Below are 10,640 nucleotides of genomic sequence, written 5' to 3' on the forward strand. Positions count from 1 at the left end.
GACAAGAACAAAAGCTGTCAAAACTAGACAATGGAACATGCTTTAAGCAGTCTTTCTGCTTTCACTTCACTTCTTTACTTTTTAGCACTTTTGTACTTCATACTTCTCAGACTGTTTTCTTTTTTAGTCATTCTCCTATCTCTCTCTCTCTCTCTCTCTCTCTCTCTCTCTCTGTCCATGTGTCTAGCCTTCAGTATCACTAATTCTCTCAGGGCTTCTCTGAAACAAGTGAACTGCATACTGATGGATGAAGCTCAGAACGAACAAATCATTCTTTTTGAAACACACTACATACTCAGTTCTTCTTTGGACCTACTGGATTCTGAGAAAAACCAAGACCAAAACCAAGAATTTGCTTTGATAAAAATATTAAAACTTATAAATCAATCATTGTAGTGCTTTATAGAGTAACAGTACTGGTTTCACATTGCTTTCATACAGTAAAATTGGGAGTCTGTTGATGTGGCTGGCCATGGCATAGCATCTGTGTCTTCAGTGAAAGCTCATGGCAGTATGAATGAGCATTGTCCTGTTGGAATATCCCATTCATAAAAGGTGCATGTCTCATGTAGGCCAGACCAGGGATAAAAATGACAGAGCTTATTACAATAGTGACTAGGCTTGCAAGAGTTATGAGCGACAAGCAAGGTCAGTAACATACCAAAGAGTAGTCAGGCAAAGCAGGGTCATACACAGTAAATCCAGTAACACAAGGGAGAAGGCAAAAGAGAGGTCCAAAAATAAAAAAACAGCAACCAGTAAATAATCAAATGGGCAAAGCGATAAAAAAGACGATAAACAGGAATACAAAAAAGGTTCAGTAACGAAGTAGGAACAATAATAAAATGCGTCGTAGAAGAGCTAGCAAAACTAGATTCAATACTCAGCAATGAACTGAGCAAACTGGGGGGTATATATATACTAGGGAGGGCAGGTGGAGCCAATTAGTAACTTGGAGAGCAGGAATACCGTAGCATAATGTGATCAGTGGAGTCAGGGAAGTCAGGTGTGTTCTGGGAAGTTGAGTCTTTATATCACAGCTCAGAGTCTGGAGCAAGCAGAGTGAGGACTGACCGGACCTTATTAATGTAATATGTGGCTGTCAAAGTAAAAAAGAAATATATAAATCTTATTGTCTGTTTTTCTTTTCATAATAGTTTAATTGTTTGAGCATTTCTGTTGGCCTACTCATCATGAAACATCATGCTGACACAATGTGAAGAACAAATGCCAGTGAAAAACAAAAGTGTAGATATGGTGTTTTTGTGATGATATATCTTATATATATCTTCAGCATTTTGGTTGTTTTAATGTTTTTTTTGTACATTTTTTGTAGTTCTGCAGTGCTACATGGCTCTTTACACAAAATCTTATGTTGTGATGCAATTTGAAGAGTTATGGTGGGTTTGTGTGCAGGTAAGAGTTATGGGATAGTGCGTTGTTTTGTGCGTAGTTCATTTAATTCTTCCAGATGTGTTTAACTGTAAGAGGTTTAACTGTAAGAGTTTAACCTAGCAGTGATCTGCTATGTCAAGATAAGAGAACATTTGTCTGTAAATATGACATACAGGTAACAAATACACTGGAGGGATTCAGGGGATTGCTCTGAATTCCTTTGTTCCTTCACTTTATTCGTGACCCAACCAGAATGTATGTTTGCTAGTTCAGAGCATGACATCAGTTTGTAATTATTCAAGAGGATACGGAAGAGAGGGGAGGGAACATTTCGGGCTGGAGTTTGCTTGTCAAACGCAGTAAAATTGGCAGTGCTATATGAACCTAAAAATTTAACACCCAATGTTTCAAATTAACACTAATAGTGTAGTGAGCCAGTTCTCCCTCTCTGATAAGTGGAGACAGGAAGGAGAGATACAGAGTTGAAAAGATGAGACAGGGTTGTGGAGGGTTCTTTGTTCTTTTTAATTTTAAATTTGACATCAACACTTATGAAGGAAGATGCACCAGGAATTATGCATATAATGAACATTTCAGGCTAAAGAACTCTGTGTTTAAGAACTAAAGACTAATTTTGGCCTTTTATTATGAAGATTAGGACAATTGTGTTGCATTATCAAAATAGCACTGCAAATGAGCAGAGACCTTGCCATATATATATATATATATATATATATATATATATATATATATATATATATATATATATATATATATATATATATATATATTTATTTTGTCTGTTGCTGAAACAGACTGACACCGGCGGGGACCATTTTTCCCCATCACCTGTCAGAAATGGATATGCTTTATGAGCTATATATTAAGACCTCATCCAGGCATGTTTTCTTGCAGCTGATGGATGTGTTTGCCTCGTGCACTGTGCTGAAGTTTCAAAGCAGTAATTCTGTTTAATGACTCGCTGACGCTGGAGGACTGTGTGCACGCGTATGTGGAAGGGTGTGTGCGCTGCCGTTATTGGAATGTCGGAGCGCCCTTTCTCCAGCATATCTCGTCTAGAAAGATCCACAGGAGGCCCTTATGACAAACTGCCCCTCTAAAGCTCTGTTCCATTCTGTACCTGTCTAGCAGGCACACAGAGACATGAGCTACAGCCTTTCATTTGCTGGGCCGCTCCTGGAGAGACCTGGCGCAGCTAAGTTGCAGTCCATGATCATGTCCTCGGGTGTCCTCTGACAAAAAAAATAAAATAAAAGAGTAGAAGGAAGAATATCTATGGTAGGCCTGATCAGGATGTGCTAACCCATTTAGATAATGTCAGGAGGATGATGGCGCACAGTGGCTTCCCCGCTGCACTGTGTTTCTCTCTCTCTCTCTTTTCCCGCAAGCACAGCTGCATGCGCTAGGTCAGGATACCCACCATGGCTGGGGGGAGACAACTTCCCTGTGGTACCATTACGTAAACCACTAACCTGGGCGAACTAGAGCCGATATGGTTGAGATAGCTGATACAGATGTTACCACAAATCCCATATTGTTTTTGTTAGTTAATAGTACATACAAAGCATATTTCTGCAGAAATTTAAGTGTACATTTTGAAAAGTAGTCTGTGTGTACCTCATATAACAGTAGGAGGCTGAGGGTAAAGGTGATAGACTGACCTAAACCCAATAGGATTCACCAGCTCCGTGATGTCATCATGGAGGAGTGGAAAAGCATTACAGTGGGAACCTGTGAAGCTCTGGTAAACTCCATGCCCAGGAGAGTTAAGGCAGTTCTGGAAAATAATGGTGGCCACACAAAATATTGACACTTCAGGAACTTTCACTAAGGGGTGTACTCACTTTTGTTGCCGGTGGTTTAGACATTAATGGCTGTATATTGAGTTATTTTGAGGGAATAATAAAGTTACACTGTTATATAAGCAGCACACAGACTACTTTTCATTGTGTCAAAGTCTAATTTTGTCAGTGTTGTCCTATAAAAAGGTATACTTAAATATCTGCAGAAATGTGTAGTCACTTTTGTGATACACTGCATTTCAGTAGTTAGCTGTAGGTTTGTATTGGTCTCTTGTCTTGTGTTAAATGAAGTGTAGTTAAATTCTGAGTGTTAAATTAACACAGAACACCATCCCTATTTTTGATTTACTCCCAGAGTGTTAAGTGATCTGCCTTTACCACCACCCCATAACATGATGCCAAGCACTGGGTAGGCGGGTAGGCTATGCTAGTTATTGTAAGCTGTGTTTTTATAGCTGTAGGTGGCACTAGGCACAGGGTTTACAACCACAATTACCATTTAAATGTGGTGGTGTGATTAATGACCTCAGTGGACTTGACTCTAAGAGTCAGGTAGTTCCAGAAATTAATACCTTCCAAGTAAATTCATTACTTGACTTTAATAACTGCTGTGTGGAATATTATATTTATATGTGTTCTAAAACAAATGTAAATAAATACAGACTCTATTTACTGATATACAGTAAATAAACATAGTGATATACACTGATATTCAAATCTCATAGACCCACATTTTATTCACAGTAGAACATAGAACACATATCATGATTCTAACCTAGAAATCACTTCATGGGTTTAGGAACACTTCCAGGAATCTGTAAAAAAAAAAAAACATCCACATGACAACACCATCCAGAAACACCCCTGATAAATTAGATGGAGTGGCAGTTTGATTTAAATCTACGATTTGATGTTTCTATAGATGGTGTTGACATACATCTTTTTGCATGATACAGCTTTAACTACACAGTTATTTCATGGAAAACTTTGACCTCAGAAAATGTTGAGGAACACTTTCTAAAAATGTTCCACTATTTTTAGATGTAGTTTTTTGCAGATTGGTGAACTTCTGTCCATCTCTGCTACTGAGAGACTCTGCCTCACTAAAACGCATTTATACCTGGTCATGTGAATTCACTTTCAACACATGTGACATGTGTTCTATATTCTACTGTGAATAATGTAAGGCTGTGAGATTTGCAAATCATTGCATTATGTTTTGAAATTGTGCTTGTACTAATTTGAAATTATTTCTTGTAATTATGAAAAATTTAATTTGACTTTATATAGCCAGAGAAACAGTGGTTTTGTTTTACCAGCACCTGTAAGCCCTTGATATTTGATGTTATTCATTAGATCCACATTTAATGTAACGGTTAACTGGAATAACATTTGATTGATTCATACATAGTATGTTAAAATTCCTGTAGGTGTAACTGAAAGTAGCATTATTCTGGTAATATTAAGTGCATAAGACTGTTAACAACGTGAAACTTATGTATGTTTTTTATTATTGTTGTTGTATGTCAAAATGTTATTAAACTTACTAGAATGTATGTCAGATTAGAACAAAAGAACTGAAAGTAGGCCCAAGTATATGTTTAAGTTTATGTTATTGTTGTAACATAAAAAATGGCACGTTATCACGTTAGGGAAACCTCATCATTTAATCATCATACATGAAATATTTTAACTCTATGCTAATTTTAGTTTCAAAGTTTCATCCCTCAGGCATTTTTACAGATTTCATTTCAAATGCTACAGTAATCCTCTTTCTAACCCTGTGGTTTATAGGCTGCAGAGGAAGACCTCCTCTTGTTTTAGCTTATGGCCTATCCACACTCTGCTTTAAATCCGGACGATTCTGTGCAGCATTCCTGAGTGCAGACAGCAGTGGTGGGATCAGCATGCCTGGTTTAGAGCTGTCATTTTTTCCCGCTTGTGGTATTAATAAAGATACACGCTCTGCCTGCGGTCCCTGCTCTCATTTGCATTCTTGAAGGGAAGAAAATCTTTGAAAGAGGTGGTTTGACGTGAAATCTCTGTCAGAAGCGCTATTTAAAGAACACACACTCACTCTGATTTGCATATTGTTATTTTCTTCCCTTAATCTTTATTTCACCTCTAGCCTGCCTATCAGGGTCAATGACAGCTCGCTCGCTGTTTGAAGCTCTGAGGCTGCACGATTTTGTATTTGTTGTAAAAAAAAAAAAATAGTCAGAAAAAAACAGTTGAATAACAAGCAGGGAAGACATTTTTTCTAGAAAAAGAAAAAGAACTTGGTCAGAGGTAGTGTCCACGGTGATGCATCCCTACGTGATGCTCACTATTGCTGTTTTCTAAGGGTCTTATGAAGTTTATAACACCTTTGTTGCCTTTAATGAATTGTATTAGTGCATGACTCATTCAGTTGTATAAGTTAGGCAGAGCAAGCAGCCTCGTGCTGTGAGTTTGACGCATTAAAGATTCTGTTCGTATCCTCCACCGCAGCCCCACGTATCCCCAACACTGTGAAGCCCCTTGTCCTTTCTGACTTAATGAGTGCTACACTAAATTAGCATCTGAGGAGATGATGACATATTTTTTTCAAAGCTGACGACTGCCACAAGCGGAATTTCAAAGTGAAACTGTCATCTTTGTGTTTCTCTGACACTCAATTATTTAGTCAAATTATTAATTTACCAGTGCTTAATAATGAAGAATTTGATGAACAAGGCTTTAAATATAGTCTTGCCATCTTTGCAGAGAATGACAATCCAGCCCATGGTTGTGTGCTCCAGTTCTCCATGGGCTCTCTTCTTCCCTGAGACTAAACGTAACTGGAGCTTTATGCATTAGCTAAGCCCCTTGATGCTCTGCCGAAATGGTGAATTAAATAAATTGGATATCGTTGGTCATATACCCTGGAGAAGACTAGTTCTGAATGTTTCTCTGTTGTAATGATTGCCGTGAAGTGCTGTAATGAAAGAGAGACGTTGAAGAGATTATACAGTGTGCAGCTAAAGAACATAGCTCATAGATCTGGGCAATATTTCATAAGGAAAAGTATAACTGCTCTGTTTTTAGCAGACATTTTTAACATTATCAAAGCAATGTGTAGCTGAAGTGACAACTTTATTATTACTTCTTTCATTTTTACATACATTAGGTAACTGACAAAAAAGTTTTGTGTTACAATGCAAATACTTATATTTGTGTCTTCTACTTTGACATGTATTCACGCAAAAATATTATCAGCTCATCAGCTCTTTAATAAAACTAAAAGCAAGCTGACTCATCATATCAGTGTAATCCTTTATAGTTAATTAGCTGTTTTCTCATCAGACTCAGATGAAGAGAGATATACAACAAGGTAACATGGGTCGACTTCCTGACAAATTGTCAGCAGAGAATAGCAACATGAAGATAAGCTGAGCCCTGAGTAATATTTAGTAGAAGCATGATTGTCAAATGTATTCATATGTTCTCAGAAGCTACTGCTGTCCATCACGAATTCATGGAGTTATGTCAGCTAGTATTCATGCTTATTATAATGTGTGAGTGAATGGGAATAGTGCATGTGTCACAAATGTGATTTATATGGAAAGTTATTTACTATGTAAATGTCTATAGTGTTCCTTTCAGCAATGAGTTGACTGTAATATTAATGAAATTTATAAAGCCAGTCTAAAATGAAATTTTTTTGGCCTCTTTTTTCAGGACATGGAACTAAAGGCGTGTTCGAGCTCCTGGCTGGCTGGAGAAGAACGCGGGAAAACTTGCCCTTCAAGGAACGAGTGGCAGATGCCTTTGCTGACGTGATGGTGTGCTACACCATGACCAGCTCACTGTACATCATCACTTTTGGCATGGGTGCCAGTCCTTTCACCAACATAGAGTCAGTGAAGGTGTTCTGCCAGAGCATGTGCGTAGCCATCCTGGTGAATTACTTCTACGTCTTCTCCTTCTACGGCTCCTGTCTGGTGTTTGCCGGCCAGTTGGAGCAGAACCGATATCACAGCGTGTTCTGCTGCAAGATCCCCTCCGTAGAGTATCTTGACCGCCAGCCCACGTGGTTCAAGACTATGATGAGCGACGGCCACGATCTCTCCACACACCACGACAGCGTGCCCTATCAGAACCACTTCATTCAGCACTTCCTGAGGGAGCACTACACTGAGTGGATTACCAACACATACGTCAAGCCCTTTGTAGTAATCCTCTACTTGATTTACGCCTCTTTTTCTTTTATGGGATGTTTACAAATCAGCGATGGCTACAATATAGTAAACCTATTAGCCAGCAATTCACCCAGTGTGTCATTTGCCCTGACCCAGCAGAAACTGTTCAGCAACTACAGCCCTGTGATAGGCTTCTACATTTACGAACCCATTGAATACTGGAACTCTACAGTGCAGGAGCACCTCAAGACTCTCGGCCAGGGTTTCAATAAGATCTCGTGGATTGATAACTACTTCAACTATCTAAAAGTTGCCAATGTCAGTGCATCAACCAAAAGTGATTTTATAAACATTCTCAAGAATTCCTTCCTGAAGAGCCCGGAGTATCAGCACTTCACGGAGGACATCATTTTCTCGAAGAACGGGGACGAGTACGACATCATCGCATCTAGGATGTACCTGGTAGCTAGAACCACAGAGAAGACCAGGGAGGAGGTGGTGGAACTGCTGGAGAGACTCAGACCACTCTCCCTCATTAACAGCATCAAGTTCATCGTCTTCAACCCTACCTTTGTGTTCATGGACCGCTACAGTTCCTCGGTCGTTTCGCCAATCCTCACATCGGGTTTCAGCGTCCTGACCGTCCTCATCCTGACTTTCTTCCTCGTCATCAACCCCCTGGGGAACTTCTGGTTGATCCTGACCGTCACTTCTGTGGAACTGGGCGTCTTAGGCCTCATGACGCTCTGGAATGTAGACATGGACAGCATCTCTATTCTGTGCCTTATTTATACTCTCAACTTTGCCATGGATCACTGTGCCCCTCACCTTTTCACATTTGTACTGGCCACTGAGCACACGAGGACTCAGTGCATCAAGATCTCGCTCGAGGAGCACGGGGCGGCAATCTTGCAGAACACTTCGTGCTTTGTCATTGGGATAATGCCCCTGCTTTTTGTGCCTTCCAACCTGACCTACACACTGTTCAAGTGCTCGCTCCTCACCACTGGCTGCACAGTGTTGCACTGTTTCGTCATCCTCCCGGTGTTTTTGACTTTCTTCCCCCCCTCCAAAAAGAGGCACAAGAAAAAGAAACGGGCAAAGAGGAAAGAGCGAGAGAGGGAGCGGGAAAGGGAGAGGGAGGAGATCGAGTGCATCGAGGTCAGGGAGAACCCTGACCACGTGACCAGCGTCTGAGGCAGAGGTGTGTCTTGGCGTGTGGTTTAAACAGGGAGAGCATGTCCTGTCCGGTGGGGAGCGATGTCACGTAGCACTTCACAGGTCCAGGAGGGTCAGAGTAGAGCCGCCCTCTCGAGCGGGATGACCTTCAACAGCTCCAGCAATCAGCAGCCTTGATGTCTAGAATAGAACGTATTTTTAACGTGCACCCTTCATTCAGAACAGTGTATAGCATCTGCAGCTGCCGGCCCCTGTTGCCTGTTCACCCGAGAAGCTGCCAAACCCTTTTGGGTAAGAATTCAACTGGAAATATTCACCTTATTTTACACAACAGTAAGGACAGGGATCTTTTCTACCTTGTGGGAAAAAAACTGGTGCAGATCTATTGAAACTCACATTGAATCCATCTTCTAAAAAAGAGGACCTTTGCTTGTAGATACTATTTAAATTTAAAACATCGACGCAAAACATCTGTATGTCAGAAAAACCTACACCAGAACATCCTTACTAAGAAGTCTGGTGAAGGGGGTGCATCAGGGGGTGCTTTTGAGGCTTAACTGACATCTAGTACCAGATGCCTCTGTTTTACCTTCATAACAAAGTTTCCCTTCCACAAAACAGTAAGAGCAGACATATGGATGTCTGCGTGGATGTTTTAAATTTCATACCATCAACCATATATGCAGCTGCTCCCCTTTGGAAGGTGGTGGATGTAAATTAAATAATGCCCCACAACACTCTGATCTTTCTGTGTTGTGCTGAAGAGCTAGTTAGCTATGCTTCAAATAGCCTTTCTTAATGTTAAATAGATTATTGGAATGTTAGGTTAGCATAGCTAGCTACTTAACGATCACTTTAGCAGTAGCTACTTCAGATTGCATTTACTTTGAATGTGTTATGACCATGCAACTTTAAAATTAAAACTGGCCGTGGTGAAATAAGGTGAATATCAAATGCTCCAGGAAGCCTGTACTGTTTCAGAATTGTCAACTGTAGCATGAAGCAGACTTTTTTCTTATATATTTTGTTTTGCTTTTTTTTCAAGAAAATTCCCTTAGATGTAATATTTAGGGTGTAGCTTATTTTTTTTTATTCTGGATGCATATAGATGGATATTTTTGATTAGTTTGAAAGCCCATGTTTGTGAATGATAAATTACAGACTACTATTCATTGACAACGTATACAGATGTAAAGGTCAGTAATTATGGTTGTTAAATCTGAGCAAACGTTTTATAAATGTAGCATGAGTTCATCAAATAGCAGAGCTCGGCAAAGCAGATGTTATACACTGTTCAATCTGGACAACTGAATAGGAGGAGATTTCAGTGCATTTCAGTGGAACAAGATGTGTTGTTTCTTCTGTTCTGAAAATATGTCTGTTTCCATACCATAAGGTACACTTTTTCTACTACATTGTACTACATGAAACATAAAGCATGTGCTAGCATAACTAGCAGTGTTAAATCATGGGTAATCTCAATGTATCTGTCCTAAATAGTTAGCAGTTCTGCTAAACCCTCTGTGGTTTGAAATATGGCAGCACACGACAGAGCCATGGATGAATCTTCCTGGTAACATAACTGACAAGTGGCATTGAAAGTGCTTGAGGTGTCAAGGCAAGCTGAATTCAAGTATGTAAATGGAACAAAAGACCAACAGATGAATGAATTACAGTGAATTGAATTAGAATATGCCAAATTAATAATAATTACAGTTAGCAGCAAACCTTGATATGCATTATCAACTGTTTATTAAGCTGTCTGATTTCATTTCCATCAAGTCTAGGAATAGAATAGAATGATACAAAAAACTGTCAGTGTGAAATCAAAGTAATTATATTCATATACGTATCACATCAGAAATGCCAGGCTAAATTTGTTGCATTTGCTATAAGGCACACTCATTTTATCATTGCCCTTTACTTTTAAAAGAAAATGTCATTTTTTAGCCAGTGTGTTCCCTGTTTCATGACCTAAGATCACTCTAGCAGTTAGTTTTAAATGAAAGAATTGTGAAATAGCATATATCTGGGGAGACTGATTAGAATTTTAAGGTGGAGACCATGGTTAAATCATAAGAAT

General features: G+C 39.4%; 1 protein-coding gene across 1 annotated transcript in view; it reads left to right on the forward strand.

The window, feature by feature from the left end:
- The window catches only part of ptchd4 (patched domain containing 4), a 29,169-nt gene extending 19,295 nt beyond the window's left edge, over positions 1-9,874 (forward strand). Inside the window, exon 3 of the mRNA XM_007245404.4 lies at positions 6,918-9,874. Within this exon, the coding sequence (XP_007245466.1) occupies positions 6,918-8,575 (1,658 nt within the window). The 3' untranslated portion in view covers positions 8,576-9,874. The remainder of the gene's footprint in view (positions 1-6,917) is intronic.
- The last annotated feature ends 766 nt before the right edge of the window (positions 9,875-10,640 follow it).

This window comes from Astyanax mexicanus, chromosome 1, assembly GCF_023375975.1.
Source record: "Astyanax mexicanus isolate ESR-SI-001 chromosome 1, AstMex3_surface, whole genome shotgun sequence".
In the NCBI taxonomy this organism is placed as follows: Eukaryota; Metazoa; Chordata; class Actinopteri; order Characiformes; family Acestrorhamphidae; genus Astyanax; species Astyanax mexicanus.